The following is a 21674-nucleotide window of genomic DNA, read 5'->3' as shown; positions in this document are numbered from 1 at the left end:
TAATAAACAGCTGCTAATTCTGACAAGACAACTCCACAGCATAGAACCTACATATACTGCTAGTCCTCAATCCTAGTGTGCAGTCTGATGAAGAATAGGAGGATTAGACAGTAGAGGTGTTAGGATGAGGCCGCCTTCAAAAAGCTCCATCCAATGCGTGTTATTCCTACAGTGGATTAGCGTATACGGCAGGTACGTTTACACAAGCTCTGAACTTTCTAAACTGCAACTCTGTAGATCAGCTTGGGCTCCATCTTCCACTTCTTCAAGAGCTTGACAACTGACCAATGTTTGGTCCATTTCTTGAGTATTGTTTTATATGCTTTAAAAATCAGTTGAAAGCATACACTTAATGGACAAAAGTTTTGGGACACCTGTTTATTGACTGTGTCTTCTGAAATCACAGGTATTAAAAGAGCTGATCCTGCTTTCTACTAGATTCTGGAGGAGGAGCATTGCTGTGAGAATTTGATTGCATTCAGCCACAAGAGCGTTAGTGAGGTCAGGATGTTGGATGATCACCATGCCACCTCAATAGGTTATTATCTGGTTTATCTGCTCCAGATAGTCCTATTCTATTGGTAATGTTTTTCTACAGGGACTAGACAAGCTGTGCGTGTGCATTTTCACATGTGTCAGCAATTACTAATTATTTCATGGTACATTTATCATCTTTTATTGCTATAACCTTTAGCTTACTTTCATTTCACCTTCCCCTCATCCCGATATAAATGCCATCCTCTCTCACCTCGCCTTCATGACAAACAACTTTGCACCTACCTTCACCCCGTCTACCTTCATTTCCACCTCAGCTCAGCTTTTTTACGCCCCTACTTTTACACACCTTCAAAAGCCTTGTCCATTAAGCATTTGAGACTAAGACTTATCAAAAGTGTTTTTTATGTTTGCCAATCTGTTTTGGCCTGAGATTAAAGTTCTTGTTTTTATCGGGGAAATGGCATGTCTTGCATTCTGAAGGCCTTGTAATTAAACCCATTACAAAACAAGCCTATAACTTTTAGCCTGGATTCATTGTGTTGTTTTTCCAAGCTTAAATTGACCCAGATGGGACTTGAACCCACAATCCTCAGCTCTGAAGGCCGATGCCTTATCCATCTGGATGAAATTTTCCAATATTTGAAATGGTATTTACTTGAATGTGCAGCTTCAACTGTGATCCTTTATTTTAGGAAAGCTTCGTAGCCATTTCCTCAGTTTGTAAAGTAATTAGGAGATGGCAGTTAAGGGGAACAGTGGAGGTCAGATGGAGGTCTGGAGGACCAAGAAAGCTTTAAGAGAGAAGTGCTTGTAAGATTGCTAGAAAGACAAACCCGAACCCCTGTTTGATTGAAAAAGACCTTCAGGAAGATTGATCAGGCTCTGGAGTGGTGGAGCACTGCTCTACTGTGCAGCGACTCCTGCACTAATAAGACCTTCATGGAAAAATAATCACCAGAAGAAATCCTTTACTGTAGCTCCTTTTTCTGTTTTGTTTTTACTTAAAAGCCATTAGAATAGGACTCTCTAGAGCAAATAAACCAGACCGAAACCAAACCGCTAGAGGGGTATAACTAAAGCCCCCCAGCATTGAGCTGTGGCGCACTTTTGAGGTGGGGTGGTGATCATCCAACATCCAGACCTCACTAACAATGCTGTTGTGGTTGAATGCAATCAAATCCTCACAGCAATGAGGACTCTTCCACAATCTAGTAGAAAGTCTTCTTCTGGAGACAGATACTCCCAGAAAAGCAGTAGAAACTCTTTTTAATATCATTCATTTCAAGAAAAGAAGCAATGAATGAGCAGGTGTCCCAATACTTTTGTCAATGTAGTTTATGTAGTAAATAATATACTCGATTAGGGACGACTTCCTTTAGTTTGAAGAACTCTGCGGATTTGTATTGTTGTTGTCTTTAATTGCTTCTCCTGTAACATTAGAAAATCACATTTCTTTATGTTGCCAAATATTGCAAAATTAAAAGCAGATTCTGCAGTTTTTTGAACAGCGGGTTTTTCTTTTTTGTTCCGTTTAGACAAAAAGACTCTGTCACAAACTGAATGTGCGCCACAGCGGAACACACAGTCTCCCCGGGGTTCCCTGAGTTATAACCCGGTCCAGCTCTTGGCCTCACATGACTTGTTTTGGAGAGTTTTCATATTTTGTGGTTTGTAGGAATCTCGGAAAGCTCGTCCTAATCACGTTAGTCCCTTTTAATGCATCGTTCTTCTGTCAGAGCACAAAGCTTCTTACTCAATCCTCATTTACGACCATTATCTGTTCTCTGACAGAAAGGAACAACATACAAATAACTTCAGCAGGGCTTTAGAGTCTGGACATGGTTTTCGTTATTTAAATCAGGCCGAGGCATTTGCCTCCGAGAGAGTGGAGGTATTTCCGAATGGCTTCCATGTGGCAGCATGAGCATGGATACTGTAGGAAACTCGACTACCCAAACTCCCGTTTTTTCCTATGGAACGCTCCTCATAAGCAAAATACAGGGCACGGAATTTCACGCGCCGCTTCCTTCTGAGTGTGTTTATATTTCGGATGAACAAACGATTCCTCTGTTAATTGTATTCCTTTGAGAATCAGCTGGTTCGAATATTGCACACGTGAACCCAGGTTCTCGCCTCCGACTGTCTCTCAGTTCTCCTCTGTGCCAGTAATGTGTTTTCATTGCACAGGATATTAGTGGATGCTTGAGAAGAGTGGAGAGCCCCCAGCTCCTGCTTCTGGGCTCTCAGACAATCCCCTAATTATTTCTCCCGCTTTTCATACAAGCCCAGAGGAAACTGGAAAGGAATGATCTGATTCCATGAAGGCGAGTTCATACTCTCGCAAAAACTGGGTTTGGAGAGGAGGTGGAACATTCAGCCACCTGTAAAGACAGAGCCCGTGGGCCTTATCATGGACCTTTTTACTACTAAAGTGTTCACATTCATTCCTCAGGTAGAAGTGAGTGGAGATACGAGGGTTTAAAAGACTTCTATACAAGCTGAAGTATCAACTAAAGCTTTTTACTCCAGTGAAAGTGTAAAAGTACTGGTTTCAGAACGACTTCAAGTAGAAAAGTAAAAGTAATGGAAGGAAAACAAAGGCTGAAAGCTTAGGCCGCGCCACAGGGGTCTATAGTGCACTGCAGCTCAGTGTACTATAGCTTTACTACAACCATATCAAGCTCAGAAGCAATCAAGTAACATGGACTGCCATAGACTTTTTACATTCAATAGAAAAGATGAGCGTAGACAAGAGCAATGTGTATGTTTTTGAAGTTAAATGGAATAAAATATAAACATTATTCATCTGTTTTTTTTATATTGTCAGGTGATGATCAAATTGATCAAACATAAGGCCAACTTTTTATAAATACGGGTTTCAACCAACACAACCCAGAGCATCACCCGAAAAGTTTCTGACTCTGGTGAGGCCCAATTCACAAGTATCCAAATATTTATTTTGAAAAGCAGCGAATTCTCCATCCACATGAGAAAACAAACAATGGCCCTAATACAATTCAGTGAGCATGGCAACGCAGCAGAGGGTGCTGATACCTACCTCAGTTTGGGTCAAATCCATCAAAAACCAGCATAACAGCCAAAATAGATCTAAATATAGGGCAGAGAGGAAGCATGTTTTCTTTCTCAGTTCAAGCAGCAGGTCTCAACAATTCCATTCACTCCTGTTCAGGCAGAGAAGAGAGGGATATGTAGGTGTTTTATCCACATATAGCTTGTTATGTCTCAGCGTAATCAAACAGTAAACCCAGATATTATACAGGAACAAATGTATGAAATGTATTTCCACAAGTCGCACCCATTCTCAAAAGCATCCATTCTGGAGAGGTTTGGCTTTTGTTGTGCATGACAATGGTAAACCTGGACTTCTACTACAACTAATGTGTTTGATGGAAAAAGCTGGGAAAACTGAACTCCTGCCGTCCCCACTGACAACCAAATGTTGTATTCTGTCTCCATTAAAAACAATGAAATATCTGGTTTTCCATCTACTTAATTAACTTACCTAATGTAAACATAGCATTGCAGACCAGGGAGCAGCCAGTGGCACATTTAATGAGGGCTGACAGGTCCAAGAGGACACCTGAGAGGACATTTTTATTCGCAGTTCGTATTCCACACACTTCCATCCATGTCTCTCCTGCTTTTTTTTTTTTAAAAAGTGCATAAAAACTGGACAGAAAACAAAAAAAGCAATATTGTCCACAGCTTTATTAAAGTTTTATTAGGGATCATTAAGAACCTACACAACACTGATACACACTTTTATAAACTGGATTTTTTTGGTGTGTATTAATACACAAACTACACAGAAGCAATTTGTTTTGGACCCCCGGTGTAGAACAGCCCAAATGCTAAAATGGCTTTCAGGTTCTACAGGGCTTTCCAGACCCAGACTGTTCCAGGAGGTTTGCAGACTTGGCTAAAGTCTAATTGCTTTAACAGCAACAGCAACAGTTGGCCGTTCTGCAGGAGGCACATGAACAGACTCCAACAGAGGCCATTCCATTCCATTACAGCTGTCTTTAAAAACATGGTACCAGAGAGGCACCCGGTCAAAGTTACTCTTTCCTGCACAAACTGCAGAAGATTTAAGTGGTTCTGAGCATCAGGAGCATCAGATTTCACGACCGTGGCCTTCTACGTTCCAATAGACTCTATATGTAGGAACAGGCGTACATAATAATGCAGTATCCCAAAATTTACCCATACAGAACCCATAATGTATCAAATAGCACCATTTGTTTGCTATACTACATACCCACAGTCTTCAGGAGTGGTTACCAAAGCAGTCAATTAAAGAGAGGAAAAATTACAGGGTGGAAAGATTGCTATGTTAGAGTGTAGTCCACTGGATTATGTTTTTATTAAAGGACATCTACAGGGTCTACACCTTGAAAAGGGGAACAGGATGTCTGTGTTCAGGTCTTCAGACAGAAGGGCGTAAAGAAAACCATCTGTGGACCTCACTGTTCCTCAGCATACAGCGAGGGATGCCACATATGGAAAAATACATAAACTCAGACGCTCAGACATTTTCCATTGGAGAAAAGGAAAGGCATACACTATATGGACAAAAGTATTGGGACGCCTACATGAGCTTGCATGCCATCCCATTCTAAACCCATAGGCTGTATTAATCTGGAGCTGGTCTAACAGCTCTACCAGCAGCAGCAGGAGGTCTGCAGTTACTGAATCAGTTGGAGGCTTTTCTGCACTCTGCTCTGAGCTCAGCACTCGGCCCTGACCCCGCTCTGTAACTTTACGTGGTCTGACAGACACTCGGTGGCTGAGCTGCTCTCTGTGAGCTGTTCCTCCTAAACTCTTCCACTGTTCAATAATAACACCACTCACAGCTGATGGAGGAAGATCTAGGAGGGAGGAGATTTCACCAGCTGACTTGTTGTTGTTGGTGCAGCGGTGTCTCCTATTACATACAGAACCACACTGGAGTTCAGTGAGCTCTTCAGAACCTCCCGTTCTTTCACTGATGTGTGGAAGAAAGACAGACTGCAGGACTAGAGGCTGGAGTTTATACACCTGTAGCTGAATGGGACTGAATCAGACACCTGAATTCAGTGATTAAGAGGGGTGTCCCAATACTTTTGTCCATATGCAGCCTGCATGGCTGGGTGCCTACTATACTTTTGTCCATATAGTGTGTGTGTTATGACTTGGCCCATGCTCACTCTGGACGCTCTATGAAAACAGGGCCTCCAGAAAGAGCTGCAGTGAGCACAGCAATCCAGAGGAACCAGCGGCACTGTTCGTGGAGCTCGGAACGTTCTCCAGGCTTGCCGTTGTGTGTTTTTCATACACTTGGTCACATGGGGAATCAAACGGGGCGAGTTCAAACAAAAGAGACATTCATCCTCACATCCTAATAAAGCCTTCAGGCTGCTAGCTGCTCCAGTCCCAGCAGGGTGACCCACCCCCACAGTTCGTCTTCTCCACCTTTGCTTCTTCAGGTTTCAGAGGATTGTGCTATGGGATTTCACACCACCTAAAATGTTCCCCTGATGTTTTCCTCTCTCTCTCTCTCTCTCTCTCTCTCTCTCTCTCTCTGTACATCCAGATGTTGCATCTCTAGGGAGGGTAGGCGATGTTTTTATGGACTTGCTGCACACAGTTCCTCGCTGAGATGTAGTTTCAGTGAGACTGTGATGCTTATTTGCTTGGAGTGCTTCAGTAGTAGTCTCCATCGTAGTATCTCATTTGATCATATCCAGACAGATCTTTGATGTTAGCTTCTACATAGGCAGCCATCTTGTCTGGGGAAACAGCAATTATGAGATCAGTGTAATGTAAACATAAAAAATGAGCTGGACGCATCTTCCAGCTTTCCTAGTTCTTAATAACAGCCTAAGTCCAGGCTCCTGAGGCCGTTCCTGCCTATTTTAGCCCACTCTTCCACTAACATCATGCTTCATGTCCGAGGAGTAGGACAGGATCTGAATTAGCCCGTTATTAAGACTAGCCATAACATTAAAAACACCTGCAGCTTTAACCAGTTGAGGCATGTGCTCCTCAAGACCTCTGAAGGTGTGGTATTCTAACAGCAGATCCTTTACTTAAGTCCTGTAAGTAGTGAGGTGGGACCTCCATCAGCATCAGTCGGGCCCTGGATGCCCATGAACCTGAGCTATTATTCCTTGGAGCAAATTTGCTGGTCATGACCACTGCATATCTGCCTGATGCTTTGGAGATGTTCTGACCCAGTCGTTATCTAGAACATCACAGTTTGGTTCTTGTCTCAGATTCTTACGCTTGTCTATTTTTCATGCTTGAGCACCTTCATCACCTTCAAGAACTTCAAGACAGTTCACTTGCTGAGTTTTTTTATCTCATAGTGGGCATCTATATAAGAGCGGAAGGTTCTGCGGTGTTCGGTTACCTGGTGGAAGGATCTGCAGTCCTGCAGTGGCTGAGACATTACCAAGTTCATTCCTGGTAATGCATATGTAGGTACCCGAATCCTCCTGAGTAGCTTCTTCAATCTGCAGCCAACTGGAGAGCTCATACTTCTGAGGACCTCCTCTGGACTGCAGGAGCATAGATGGGCGCAACTTAAAACAGCTGAATGCATTCATTAGAAGGGTGGACATATAGAGTATGTAGATAGATGGATGGATGGATGGATGGTTGGACAGATAGATAGATAGATAGATAGATAGATAGATAGATAGATAGATAGACAGATAGATAGATAGATAGATAGATGGATGGATGGATGAATGGATGAATGGATGGATGGACGGATGGACGGATGCCTGGATGGATGGATAGGTGGATGGATGGATGGATGGATAGGTGGATGGATGGATTTACCTGAACAGATATATGAGGATCATCTCCAGGTAAAATGACGTCCCTCCCATCTTTCCTCCACTCCACAAGTGCCATAGGGAATGCAAACACCTCGCACAGAAATACCACACTGCTGCCAGTCACGTTCACCAAGTCCCGTGGAGGAACCTTAATGACAGGAACTTAGCATGACAAGAAAGAGAGGGAGAGAGACAGAGAGAGAGAGAGAGGGAGAGTGAGAGAGAGAGAGAGCAAGAGAGAGAGCAAGAGAGCGAGAGAGGGATCAGATAAGGGATCGTGTTCAGAAGCCATTTCCTCTAAGCAGAGCAGCAAAGCCACTCATGTAAGTCGGTCTGCTGCAGCTGTTCAGAGGCCATAAATCTCTCCTGAAAGCCAGTGGGAAAATTACAGGCTCCAGAAACTCTGAAATTCCCAAGTCCAGACAGTTAAAGTTTGGTTAAGAAACATTTGGAAGAAAACATGTCGGCTTCTGACTGTGAGCACAACAACGCAAGCAAGAGAACAACGAGATGATTCTGTCAGTCATCATTTTACTCTCATCGTCGTGGAGGCCTCAGAAACTCCCGAAGAGCATAAGGAAGAGCTACTGAAAGGAACCAAGACTCAAAACTGCCAAAGAACACGAGGAAGAACCACTGAAAGGAACCAACAGTCAAAACTGCTGAAGAACATGAGGAAGAACAACTGAAAGACTACGTTTTGGTGTTACTGTAGAAAACAGAAATCAGAGAAACCCCCGAAGAGCATGATGAAGAACCACCTAGAGGAACCAAGGCTCAAAAGGAGAAGCCCATCCTTCTCTGAGGAGAGGGCAGTTAGGACACCGGTAGCACAGAGGCTGTACAGAGGTGATTAACCCGAGGCTCTGGGATCAGACAGTGGAAGTATCTGGCAGATACAGCAGTTACTGTTAACAGTCTGCCAGAAGGAGAAGATCTGGTGAAGTACTCACACAGTGGAGAACATACAGCATGTTAGACACAGAACACACTGGAAGTTCTGTTTGGGATTAAAGAGAACCTCTGAGATGGGATGAAGAAGTGGATCATCTGGAGCTTTCTCATGTTGGCCACCTCCAACCCCTCTATTGCCATGACCTCCTTTAGGCTCACTCTGAATAACAAGGTGCTACAAAGGCCACAGAAGAACCAGTTTTGGCTTCATATAGAACCATTTTGCAAGTAATAAATGTGTGGAGAACCCTTTGAAGGTTAAAGTCAATGTAAAGGTTCTTCATCTCGTTTCCAAAATGTTCATTTTTAAGAGTGTATGTGCCTCATCATGTCCTATTCACAGCTAGTGAACCCAGAGGTTCTTAAAGTTCTCAAAGCCCTCAGAACCACATACACATTAATGAGTTAACGAGTGAAGTCAGGTGTGTTAGATGAGGGAGGGGCTAGAGTCTTTGGGACTGCATTCTTAAAAATGAAGGTGCTTCAAATGGTTCTTTGAGTGATATCATAGAAGAACCATTTTTGGTTCCATAAAAAACATGTTTGTAACACAGATGTGAGGAGAGTGTGAGTGAAAAACCTTTAAATTGGTAAAGAACCTTTAGAACCTTTATTTCTCTTACAAACACAGTTTACGGAACCAAAGGTGGTTCTTCTGTAAGTGTAAAGAACCTTTCAGTTGGTAAAGAACCTTTCCATCAAGTGATGGTTCCTTAGACCTTTTAAAGGTTCTTCACTCTCACACATCTCAAACAAGTTCTTCTTTGGAACCAAAAGTGGTTGAAGAAGAACCTTTAAAAGGTTCCCTAGACAAGAACCTCATTGTATATACAGGGTCCTACCTGTCTTACAAGGCCCGTCGCTCATGTTGAGTCCAGGACTGGAGAACGCTGCTTCTTTGAACTTGCAGAGGTTCATGTACGTCTTGCCGTCGGACCCACACAGCGGTTCTTGCGAAACGCAAACACACTGGGCTTCTTGGACACCGCCGTCTCCGTCCGCCACCTGCCCGGGCTCCAGCTTACACTCCATGTCCTCTCCACACACTCCGTATCGGACGTTCCTGTCCTCCGGATCGCACGACTGACCCTCCAGGTTTCCACATTCGAAGCAGCAGCCGCAGACGTCCCTCACCAGTCCGGCTCTGCAGCCCTGCGTCCCGGGACAGAGCTCGGGGACACACTCCTCACACACAGTCTCGTTTCTGTAATCCACCTCGTCCATGGCCTTGTAGTAGTCGAAGGTCATGGCCAAGTCATCGTCCAGGTCATCGTAGGTGTAATGTGGAAAGCTCTGGCCAAGTCCCACGCGTAGGAGCACGATCATTACCCATGGCATTGTGCTCCACATGGCTTTAGCTTTGTTGGTGGATTTATATGGCATTTTTCATTCTGCTCACACAATCCTGAAGATGAGCAAAACACCGGAAATCTCACGCCAGCCTGAACAGATCCCCTACTGAGCCGGTGTTCCTAATGTTCTCCAACACACTGTTCCAGAGTTATCTGAACTAATCCACGATGCAACACCAAAAAACACGTCAAGGTGACCTGGACAACTGGGAAAACTGGAAGAACTGTTGGTTTTTACCAGTTTTAAAGCCTGATCTCCAAACAGACATATGCTACCCACCAGATCATCTACAGGACTTGTATTCCAATATTCTCCAACACACTTTTCCACTTTTCTCACAATATAACACCAAAAAAATGAGTCAAAGTGACCTGGAAAACTAGGAAAATTGAAGAACAGTGGAAGAACAGTTGGTTTTCACCAGTTTTGGAGTTGATCTTCAAGCTGACATGGACACTGGAGAAGGTTGAGAGGTCCTGATAGACGTTCCTCAGACCGTGCCGTCTTATCCCAGTGTAGTAAAAAAAAAAAAAGGAGGACGAAGTGTTTAAAATATCCAGAAAGGCTTCCGTGTCTTCCAGACCTCCACTCTTCCAGTTCTGGAGAAAAGAGAGCAGACAGAACAGCGGCAGCTCTGCATGTCCTGCTCAGGTTCCCACCCCCATCCTCCTCCTTCTCCTCCTCCACCTCCTCCTCCTGCTTCAGTAGATCAGCCCCAGGCTCTTTAAATCTTAACACCATCTGTGGGCTTGAAAAATAAACAGAAAATACACCCCCAACCCCCTGGGTCAACCCCCGGACCTATTCTGCTGAGGGCTCAGGAAAGCTGGGACGTTAGTCAGTAGGGGGAGACACTATGGACATTGTTCTTCAGGTAAAAGGGAGTTCCTTATGGGTTCCTTATGAGTTCTTTAGGAACAATGAGAAACTTTTGAATCCCTAGATTCTATATCTTCATGTAGATTAAACATCTTGGTTCTTTAAAGATTACAAAAACATCAAAAAGGGTTCTAAACGTTTACAGTACTGTATAGAGTAGGTACTGACTAGGTTCTAGGAACATCTACCTGAAGTTCTCCCTTTAGAACAGAATAATGTTCCACAGTGAAGGTGAAGGGAAGCAGACGTCTGAAGCTCTAATAAAAGCTCCTCACAGAAAGTTCTTCACCTAATGGTGATGAAGACGCTGCCTGATGCCTGAGACACGGTTCTACCAGAGTTCTGAGAAGAGTTCGGCTCTAGAACCTGCTTTTAAAATCAGATCATTAAAATGGTGGAGGGATACATGCTGCAGGGTGTAGTGCAGCTACAGAAAGTAGTCCCACTATTTTACCATCATCATCATCATCATCATCATTGCATATAAAACTCAGAAGACTTGTGTAGCTGCACTGGTGGGTTTGGATAGGATAGGATACTGGGTGGAGGTATTTCCATGCATTCTGCTGAGCTGTGTCTTATATCTGCTGTTAAATCAGTGGAGATGGTTGATGTTGACACTTTGAAATTATATTGATTTCCAGGAATGCCTTGATTCATCCAAAAACTCTCCGCATTGGATCTTTCTAAAATGGATAGGTCAAATGTCTTTTATGAATTCCCAAAAAACTGATATTGTGATATTGAGCATTTCTCATTAAACACAGTAAGTGACTCATGTGACCGTAGCACTGTAAGGAGACAGGAGACCACCAGGTGGCAGCATATCGTCCAAACAGACTGAAAACATCTCACCCTGAGTCCGATAACTTTACTACACCTTTAACTCTCAGGTGCTATTAGCTGACTGATCCGGCCTAGCTGTCCAGTTTTACTGTGGTCATTTCAGGCCCTATTCAGATTATGTAAGCCAGTAATCAAAGGGTTTATAAAGAGGTTATAACACACCAGTAACATTGACATAAGGTGTGAATATCTACATTCTGTACTTTATACACCCAAATTCATACAATACCTCATCCATAACCTAGTCTCTGTTTCTATATTCTACATTATTCTATTATATATATATATATATATATATATATATATATATATATATCTTTAGATATTTCTTATTTCTATACATTTTCTTTTCTCCATATATGTTTATATATATATATATATATATATATATATATATATATATATATAAATTAGGAATATTTCAAGATAAAAACAGAGTTATTTATTCACACACATATGTGTGTGTTTATACAAGTAAATGAATTTCTTTGATTTATCTATTCTAATTTTTATCTTTAAATTTCTTATTTCTGTACATTTTCTGTCTCCATATATTTTTTATTTCTTTATCTTACATTAATATTTGTATTGTGTTTTTATCTTTATATATTTCTTATCTCTATAAACTGTATTTTAAAATATTTTATCTTACTGTTTTCCTCCAAATATTTGTATTTTTTAGCTTATATATTATTATTTATGTTTTTCCCATCCTCATATATTTATAGCTTTTTAGCTTAGCGTTTTATCTCTATATGTTTACTCCAGCTATATATATATATATATATAACCTCTCAAACTCACAAAATTGTGCTGAACTGTAACACACAGCTATAACTCTCTCTCTCTCTCTCTCTCTCTCTCTCTCTCTCTGTCTCTCTCTGTGTCTCTCTCTCAGGTCTGCCTGGGCGTTTTTGCAGTCCGGCCTCATTGTACATCTGAAACTCTTGGCACAGGTTGTGCTGAATCATGGGATAGAGAACAAAGAGCGGCTGGGCGAAAATGACAACTAATGAAATAACTCTGTGGGCATCGAAAAGGGGAGGGCGGACTCGGGCCTGCTGAGGGTGGTGTTCTGGTTGGGGTGGAGGTCTGGGGTGGCGGTCTGGTGAAGTGGGGTGGGGTGGGGGGGGTGGGTTGGACTGAGAGAATGTGTGAGTGTGTGAGCGTGGGTGTACGTTGGCTTGTGTTGCTTTGACCCCCCCATGGTGGCACAGCCAGCCTATTAGGGCCTGATTGTGAGTGTGCTCTGAACTGAGCTGGGTTTTGGCAGAGTTTCCACCCCTGGGCTTGCTGTATATATTCAGCCCCCCGTGCCACCCAGTGCAGACTGGCACACCGCGGAGCTGGTAAGACCCCAACGTCTGTTCCTGCCTTTCCTCATACACACACACACACACACACACACACACACACGTTACACTGCTGCTCAGAGGTCAGTGTCTAAGGCGAGGTGGTCTTCACAGCACACTCTCTGTTGGTCAGATGTGTGTTAAAAGACAGCTGTCTTTAACTGGACGCTCAGAAGTGCTGGCTGAGACCCCGCTGGATGTTTAGGCCCGGTTCTGGATTGTGCTGAAGTGTGTGTGTGTGTGTGTGTGGGGGGGGGGGGTATTTAATAATGAAATATTGTTTAATGTGTGTTTGGCTCTAATGTTTATTTCTCTCTTTATTTTCCCTCCTGATGAAATGATGCGTCCCGGCTTCCTGAAGCTCGTCACACCCATCCTGGTTCACTATGGCAACTGATCACCAAAACCCTGCAACCAAGCAACAGCAACCAGGATCCAGTGTTTTCAAGGTGCAAAAAAATAACTGTAATATTTATACTATATATAATATATATACTGTACTATCATATTTTTATATATTTAATTTTATATTTGATTTATTTCCTCTGTAGTTTGTAACTGTGCTGTTATTTTTTATATAAATTAATTAATTTAATCTAAAGTCCAGTATTATTATTATTATTATTATTATTATGATGATGATGATGATGATGATTATGACTGACATGTATAGCCATGCTTGACCTCGTCTCCCCTGTTTCTGGCTCAGCTGGTAATCTACGAACAGGAAAACTTCCAAGGCCGCTGCCATGAGCTGACTGGGCCCTGTAACAACCTCCAGGAGGCGGGCGTGGAGAAAGTGGGCTCAATACTGGTGCTGTGTGGACCGTGAGTGTGTGTGTGTGTGTGTGTGTGTGTGTGTGTGTGTGTGATAGAGAGGGAGCTAACAGACAGCCAGACAAACAGACAGACAGCAAGATAGACAGATAGACAGATAAAGTGAAGATAAAAACAGGTGAAGTGGTTACTGTGTGTGTGTGTGTGTGTGTGTGTGTGTGTGTGTAGTCCTCTTAATCCCGCAGTCCTTAATGCAGTCTCCAGTTGAGTCACTGGTGTGTGTTGGTTGAGTGAGGATTGTGGAGAGTGTTGATCAGGCTGTTAGACACTATGTATTTGTGACAGAGAGACAGACAGACAGGCAGACAGACAGACAGACAGACAGACAGACAGATGGTCATCCTGAACGGGAGGAGGAGAGAGCAAGACAGAGAGAGAGACATGCAAAAATGGTAAGAAAGAGCATGCTGGACTAAGAGTCTGAACAGACAGATGTGTGTGTGTGTGTGTGTGTGTGTGTGTGTGTGTGTGTGTGTGTGTGTTTGCAGGTGGGTGGGGTATGAGCAGCCCGGCTGTAAGGGGGAGCAGTTTGTGTTTGAGAAGGGCGAGTATCCTCGCTGGGATGCCTGGACCAATAGCCGTCGCAGCGACTGCATCTTCGCCTTCCGCCCCATTAAAGTGGTAACTCTCTCTCTCTCTCTCACACACACACACACACACACACACACACACACACACACACACACACACACTTCTCTACACTTGTCCTTCACATCAGTGCGGGATGTACAGATGAACTGTGCAGAAGTTTTAGAAGGTCCCCACACTGCTGTTGAGCAGCTGTGACTGAAGGCTCTACAGTACACTGTCTGGACAAAAGTATTGGGACACCTGCTAATTCACTGTTTCTTCTGAAGTTAATGTTATTAAAAGAGCTGATCCTGCTTTAGTTGGAGTAACTGTCTCTACTGTCCAGAGAAGAAGACTTTCTACTAGATTTTGGAGGAAGAGAATTGCAGTGAGGATTTAATTGTATTCAGCAGTGTGTTAGTGAGGTCAGGATGTTGGATGACCTCAACTCATCCCCTCTAAAAGTACTGGATGGAGCTCCTCCACCTTCATTCCAGAGAACACAGTTCTTCCACTTCTCCACAGCTTCAATGCTGGGGGGCTTTATACCCCTCTACTAGCCCACGCCTGGTATTAGGCAGCATGGAGCCGATAGGGTCATCTGTGTTGATCTGCTCCAGAGAGTCCTATTCTATTGGCAGTTCTCACTCTGTGGTCTTCTTGTGTCTCTTCAGGACAGCCAGGAGCACAAGATCGTGCTCTATGAGAACCCCAGCTTCGCAGGAAAGAAGATCGAGATCATAGATGATGACGTACCCAGCTTCCACGCTCACGGCTACCAGGAGAAGGTCTCTTCAGTCCGAGTGCAGAGCGGCACGTGAGTGTGACCTCACTCCCTCTAAATGTAGGTATTGTGATATACACTGAGGAGGCGGAGCTACAGTCTCTCATTTCGGTGAATATTAATAACGCTCTAAATGTAGGTATTGTGATATACACTGAGGAGGCGGAGCTACAGTCTCTCATTAGGGTGAATATTAATAAAGCTCTAAATGTAGGTACTGTGATATACACTGAGGAGGAGGAGCTACAGTCTCTCATTAGGGTGAATATTAATAACGCTCTAAATGTAGGTATTGTGATATACACTGAGGAGGAGGAGCTACAGTCTCTCATTAGGGTGAATATTAATAACGCTCTAAATGTAGCTATTGTGATATACACTGAGGAGGCGGAGCTACAGTCTCTAATTAGAGTGAATATTAATAACGCTCTAAATGTAGGTATTGTGATATACACTGAGGAGGCGGAGCTACAGTCTCTCATTAGGGTGAATATTAATAACGCTCTAAATGTAGGTATTGTGATATACACTGAGGAGGCGGAGCTACAGTCTCTCATTAGGGTGAATATTAATAACGCTCTAAATGTAGGTATTGTGATACACACTGAGGAGGCGGAGCTACAGTCTCTCATTAGGGTGAATATTAATAATGCTCTAAATGTAGGTATTGTGATATACACTGAGGAGGCGGAGCTACAGTCTCTCGTTAGGGTGAAAATTCAGCTCATCTCCATCTCGCCCTGCTTCTCTCACAGCTGGGTGGCCTACCAGTACCCCGGCTACAGAGGCTTTCAGTACCTGTTCGAGAAGGGGGAGTATAAGGAGTGCGCTGAGTTCGGAGCTCAGCTGCCTCAGATCCAGTCCGTGAGACGCATCCGTGACATGCAGTGGCACCAGAGAGGAGCTTTCCACCCTGCCAACTGAGCTTCAGCCCACACCCCAAACATCTCCAGCCTCCTCCAGCCGTCACTCTCCTCCCCTCCACCTGCTCCTCACTCCTGAACGCTGATTTCCTTGATGCCCGGTTACGTCAGTGATTCTGTTTGCTACTGCTAATGAATGAATAAATGACTTTGTGTTATGAGTTCTGTGAAACCTGTTGGAGGCTTTGTTGATTTCTCACTTCCTACAAAACCAGCACACTCCAGCATCATTTCTTCTCCTACAGCGCCCCCTGAAGGAGAGGGGGTGACAGGGCCCGAGCTTCAGAGACTGCTTAGAAGCTTTAGATTAGCTTAGAATTGAAACCACAACCATGCAACCATGGCAACCGTAAATATTACTTTTTTCTTACAAACATCAAAATCATCAAAATACAAATACAAAATACTGTGTTAAAAACATAGTATTTATAGTAAAAAAAAATAGTTACTTTAATTGTAGGAATTTTACTGATTTACTCATATGAGGCCCACAGGGGGGTAATGGGGGCTAGCTAGGTGGGTTCCAGATGGGAACTGCTCTGAGTGGGTCGGTACATGTGTTGTTACTGGGACTCAATTGGGCTTCCCAAATGCGCTCCATCGTCACAGCCCTCCCCGATCTCACATGGGTCCCTTCTAGGCCCCATATGCAGCGTACAGTTCTGATGGAGCCTATGTTTAACCACTCCTGGTCCCATCGCTGACCCTGGAGGGCATCCACATTAGGGAACAACATGGAACCCATGGACAAACCTTACTGGTGGCCAGCTGGTCTACCCATACAGGCCCTATGTGGGCGTTATCTGGTCTCTATGAGGGTTCAATATCACTTTATAACAATGCATGAAAACGTGACCTCAGGCTCAGTAAAGGTTCTGGTCTTTATAATTAAATAATCTGAAACTATATTTTTGAGATTATTTAAACAAGATATAGAGGGAGATATGCTACTGTATTTATTTCAGCTATAGGCAATAACATTAATAACAGTGATAGTAATAATAATAATAATAATAATAAAGTAAATATGTATATTTTATTTGTCCAAATGTTACGTATTAAAGTGCTAGCCAAGCTGATTTATATTCAGCTCACTAATAATGTATTTAGAATCAAATCAAATGTATTTGTATAATATTTGTATATTTGTTTAGTAACTAGTAAAAAGACAACTACATAAGAAGACATGAAAACCTAAGACCCCCAGTGAGCATCCAAAGACCACCGTGGCAAGGAAAAACTCCCTTAGAGACTCACAAGGGGGACCCGACCCATCCTCCTCTGATCAGAACTATTAATAAATTATTGATAAAAGTAACCAAACCATCAATACTGTTCCCCTGCTCAGCATGTGCACACATAGACCCCTTAGAGCAACTGAGCCCCTGACCTTTGCCCTCAGACTGTAAAAGTGTCCAGTTGGTCGGTGTATATGGCTTTCATTAAGTATAAAAGGCTTAATTAATAAATGCAAAAGGGTTAATCAGTATGCAAAAGGGTTATTAATAAAAACCAAACAGACAAACATTATTTTGGCATTAGGGGGCGCTAAAAACGGGGACCATCTCAAAACAGGGATTTATAGGAGGCTCTGTGGAGCTCTGGGGTGGAGTTCTACCTCACAGCTTCACACTGAGTTACAGCCCTGAACGCTGGAGGTCAGGGTTCACATACTTTAGGAGGCCCTGGGAAAAGCTCAGTCTTTCCTCTGAGACGAAACACTGCAGATACACTGTCTGATACAATGTCTGATACAATGTCTGATACACTGTCTGATACAATGTCTGATACAATGCCTGATACAATGTCTGATACAATGTCTGATACACTGTCTGACACACTGTCTGATACACTGTCTGACACACTGTCTGATACACTGCAGATACACTGTCTGACACACTGTCTGATACACTGTCTGACACTGTCTGATACACTGCAGATACACTGTCTGATACACTGTCTGATACACTGTCTGATACACTGCAGATACACTGTCTGATACAATGTCTGATACACTGTCTGATACAATGTCTGATACACTGCAGATACACTGTCTGATACACTGTCTGATACACTGTCTGATACACTGCAGATACAATGTCTGATACACTGTCTGATACAATGTCTGATACAATGTCTGATACACTGTCTGATACAATGTCTGATACAATGTCTGATACACTGTCTGATACACTGCAGATACAATGTCTGATACACTGTCTGATACACTGCAGATACAATGTCTGATACAATGTCTGATACGCTGTCTGATACAATGTCTGATACAATGTCTGATACGCTGTCTGATACAATGTCTGATACACTGTCTGATACACTGCAGATGCACGTCTGAGACACTGTCTGATGGCAGAAACATCTACCATCTACATGGACAAAAGTATTGGGACACCTGCTCATTTATTTTTTCTTCTGAAATCAAGGGTATTAAAGAGCTGATCCTGCTTTTGTTGGACTGTCTCTACTGTCCAGAGAAGAAGACTTTCTACTAGATTTTGGAGGAATATTGCAGTGAGGATTTGATTGATTGCATTCAGCGGCAAGAGCGTTCAACACGCTCAATGCTGGGGGCTTAATACCCCTCTAGCCCACGCCTGGTGCCAATAGGTTGATGTTTATCTGCTCCAGAGAGTCCTATTAAGGAGTGTCCACAAACATTTGGACATTTAGTGAATGTACACTTGAATGAATGGAAGTTTTAGCACCCCTAAAGACGAACCCCCCTAAAGATTTACCCAGCACATCGTTTAAACAGGGGTGCACTGACTTTTAGACCTTTCCGGCAGACATTTCTGATAAACTGGCCAATAAATCACAGTGAAATTGAATAAAATGAAGGAATGTAGAGCAATAACAGGCGGTAACTCCTCGTTTTTGAAAGTGGCAGCAAAGAAAATAAATTTATTGTAAATTTTTTATTATGAATTTACAGACACTGGTTTTACAACGCAGTGAAATATACATTTTAAAGTGAATTGTAAAAAATAAAAGCACAAGTTTAACCCTTGAATGGACAGAAAACACTTGCGGACAGAAGCAGGGGTGTAAAAATCTGCACTCGTGTGCACGCGTCCTTCCCATGTAGGCCTTGCGCTGAGGGGTCGCGCTTGTATGAAGTAAAGTGTCAGCCTACTGGTCAGTACTGCTGTCCATTAACTGCTGGAAGGCGCTTAACAGAAAGCGTGTCCACGAACCAGGACTAACAGAATGGCAAAAGTGGCAAATCCATGTCTAGAAAGTAAAAATACACTGCAAAGCTCCTGGAACACAATCCTGGGGTGGATTTTTGACTCTCTGGACCTGGATTTGTCCACCTCTGCAGAACGGCAACAAATGTGCAGTGTTGCTCACAGTACGCTTACAACCCTTAAGCTGACCAGTAAACACCAAACGAACAGGCAGGACACAGGAGAGGAATACAGTGGGAATACAAACTACAGAACTGGAACCAGTGGGAGAACTATCCACACCCAGTTTAACTCTGATTGTGCAACATTATCACCATCATATTTTTGGCCCACCGTTAAAGCAAGCCCAGACTAGCTTTCGGCTATAAGACTGCGGTGAGGTTAGAGGGAATGATTGTACATGCGCTTCGACTACAGTCAGAAGAAAAACGGTGTGGGCATTTAACAGAGAACTGAACAGAATGTGTCTTTAAAAAAAAAAAAAAGGACAAAAGTATTGGGACACACTTCTTAAAATCACTCAGCTCAGGTGTATGAATAAAATCAGACACCTAGCCATGCAGTCTTGCTGATTCCCAGCGTGGTGCTGTAGGAACCACAGCACCCCCAGCCAGAAGAGCGGGTCAGCTAGGGATTTAGAGTGGGATGTCCTGTAGGCGTCCCAATACTTTTGTCAATACAGTGTGGCTGTCCAGTTTCATTTGTACATCCAAACCCTGTGAATCTGGACAGATAAAGAGACGTGCTCATTCACACAAATCATACAAGTCATACTGAATCATACAGAGATTCCCAGCGGACCCTTAAACATACCTATCTTCCTTCTTTGATACAATGCGAAGCTAAAAGGAACGATCTAGATAAGAAATCTGTGCGGAAACGTAGCTAAAGATTATTTTTTATGATGATTTACTGTTTAAAAATATAGATTTGTATATATATCTTGTTCTTGTGTTTTGATTGATACCTTCAAACCATCAAAAATACAACATTTCTCCATAACGTTCAACATTATTGACTGAATACAGGATTCGGAACCGTCCGACAGCACAGCACTGAATTACGGACTATTACAGACTTAAATCATCTGTCTGTAACTACAGAAATGCATGTGCAACACCCGTTCCCATTATACAATCCAACGAACAGAATAACAGAAAAACAATAAGAAATAAACAAAAACAATTAACTAGTAAGAACATAAAAATATGAAAAATTAACAAAAAAAAACAATAAACAAGCAAACCGAACCGAACTTTACTCTTTATAATAATGGAGTAGCTGGGCAGTCCTCCAGTCAAGCGACAAAGCACTTTCGGGTCGCTATCCAACACCCCGTGTGGTCCCGTGAGCCGACCGAAACGTTCCTGAATATTCAGATTAAAACAAACAAACAAAAAAAAAAACGACAACAGGAGGCGTTTTCTTTTTTCATTTAAGCCCCGCCCATCTCTGCAGCTCACCAGTAAATGAAGTAAAGTGGCTGTATGCAAATGAATCTTGAGCTCTGAGAGCTGAGGAGATACAGATAACACAGGCAGACAACACACACACACACACACACACACACACACTTATGCATGTACGCATACATACACACACACACACACACGTATGAGACACACTTTTTTTCCATCTCCTAGAAAGGCACCATGCACATGTAACACCTTGGGAAGAGAGTGGGCGGGAGGGAGAGAGGGAGGGGGCGGAGCACAGAGAAAGCGGACCACCAATCGAACACGAGCAGAACGATGATGTAATCAGCAGCAGTGGGTTTCCCGTCGACTCCAGGTCAGAGGTTAAGGCTTCTGTCATCGAGTTGTAGCTACAGGGTCTCCAGTTCTAAGGCATCCTGGGAGGAAGAAACAGCACATCAGACTGGGCAGACTGTGCAGACTGGGCAGACTGGAAAATACTGGTTTACGGTCTTACAGGAGGAGCTGGGTGATGAATCTAATTTGCATAGTCCAGAAACTGACCTCAGAAAAGATCTATTATTAACAAACAACTGTACTTCAGTTCCTGTTCTAGATAGCAGGCAGTCACACAGCAACAGAACCCACAACCTAGTCTGTTAGAGATGACTGAACAGCTCCACACGCTTTAAGGAGGAGAGTTTAAAGGGTTCTCTGAATGATGCCATGGTAGAACCTTTTTTGGTTCCATATAGAACCCTTGGTAAAGAGATATATGTGGGAAGAACCTTTTAATGTTTTTTTGTTCATAGAACCAAAAGAGGTTTTTCTACGGTACCATTCAGAGAACCCCCTGTAGCACCATGCTAACTGGTAGGGTAGGGTGGTGTCCATTACCTGTTGGCTATATTCGCCCTCATAGCTCCAGAGCTACAACTAAAGATGCAAACCTCACAGACCACACAGTCCATCCACCCATCACAGACCGCAGAACCCTGTGGAGCATGTGCTCTCAGTGCCCTAGAGTCGTGTTCTGGCCGTAAATTCATACACCAGCATCAATATTTAAATTAAATTTCAAACTTTTAAGCCTAACGATGGAGATCAAAATGTGTCAAAATTGTGTCCAAACTTTTGAGTGACAGGAAGTGAAGAGAACTGTGCAAATGAGAGGTTTCACCACAGCACTCCTGTAAAGCTCTGGAGGTGGTC

The 21674-nt window shown here is 43.1% G+C and overlaps 3 protein-coding genes across 7 annotated transcripts in view; 1 reads left to right on the top strand and 2 right to left on the bottom strand.

Moving 5' to 3' along the window:
- Nucleotides 1-4247: 4247 nt before the first annotated feature.
- kazald3 (Kazal-type serine peptidase inhibitor domain 3) lies at nucleotides 4248-10296 on the bottom strand. Its single transcript, XM_072681158.1, has 4 exons — nucleotides 9140-10296; nucleotides 7345-7505; nucleotides 6911-7058; nucleotides 4248-6287 (listed from the first exon to the last, which is right to left on the bottom strand). Exons 1-4 carry the CDS (start codon nucleotides 9678-9680, stop codon nucleotides 6202-6204), a joined length of 936 nt encoding a protein of 311 aa, XP_072537259.1. The 5' UTR covers nucleotides 9681-10296; the 3' UTR covers nucleotides 4248-6201.
- A 2415-nt stretch (nucleotides 10297-12711) lies between these two features.
- On the top strand, nucleotides 12712-16013 carry crybb2 (crystallin, beta B2). Its single transcript, XM_072681157.1, has 6 exons — nucleotides 12712-12724; nucleotides 13089-13176; nucleotides 13437-13555; nucleotides 14053-14185; nucleotides 14809-14951; nucleotides 15674-16013. Exons 2-6 carry the CDS (start codon nucleotides 13114-13116, stop codon nucleotides 15840-15842), a joined length of 627 nt encoding a protein of 208 aa, XP_072537258.1. The 5' UTR covers nucleotides 12712-12724; nucleotides 13089-13113; the 3' UTR covers nucleotides 15843-16013.
- Nucleotides 16014-18730: 2717 nt separating this feature from the next.
- The window catches only part of LOC140557790 (uncharacterized), a 53936-nt gene continuing 50992 nt past the window's right edge, over nucleotides 18731-21674 (bottom strand). For all 5 annotated transcript variants that reach the window (XM_072682573.1, XM_072682569.1, XM_072682570.1 and 2 more), the window contains exon 13: nucleotides 18731-20899. The gene's annotated coding sequence lies outside the window, so the exon portion shown is untranslated. The remainder of the gene's footprint in view (nucleotides 20900-21674) is intronic.

The sequence above is a fragment of the Salminus brasiliensis genome, chromosome 6, assembly GCF_030463535.1.
Source record: "Salminus brasiliensis chromosome 6, fSalBra1.hap2, whole genome shotgun sequence".
In the NCBI taxonomy this organism is placed as follows: domain Eukaryota; kingdom Metazoa; phylum Chordata; class Actinopteri; order Characiformes; family Bryconidae; genus Salminus; species Salminus brasiliensis.
The sequence above is the reverse complement of the archived record's forward strand: the minus strand, read 5'-3'. Positions and strand labels throughout refer to the sequence as shown.

Coding starts and splice junctions, on each gene's coding strand:
- kazald3 (XM_072681158.1), bottom strand. CDS start 9,680: ATGCCATATAAATCCACCAACAAAGCTAAAGCCATGTGGAGCACAATG. Junction 7,506..9,139: donor CGACGGGCCTTGTAAGACAG/GTAGGACCCTGT, acceptor TGTCATGCTAAG/TTCCTGTCATTAAGGTTCCT. Junction 6,288..6,910: donor ACTGCAGATCCTTCCACCAG/GTAACCGAACAC, acceptor CTGTTTCCCCAG/ACAAGATGGCTGCCTATGTA.
- crybb2 (XM_072681157.1), top strand. CDS start 13,114: ATGGCAACTGATCACCAAAACCCTGCAACCAAGCAACAGCAACCAGGA. Junction 13,556..14,052: donor ATACTGGTGCTGTGTGGACC/GTGAGTGTGTGT, acceptor GTGTGTTTGCAG/GTGGGTGGGGTATGAGCAGC. Junction 14,186..14,808: donor CCTTCCGCCCCATTAAAGTG/GTAACTCTCTCT, acceptor GTGTCTCTTCAG/GACAGCCAGGAGCACAAGAT.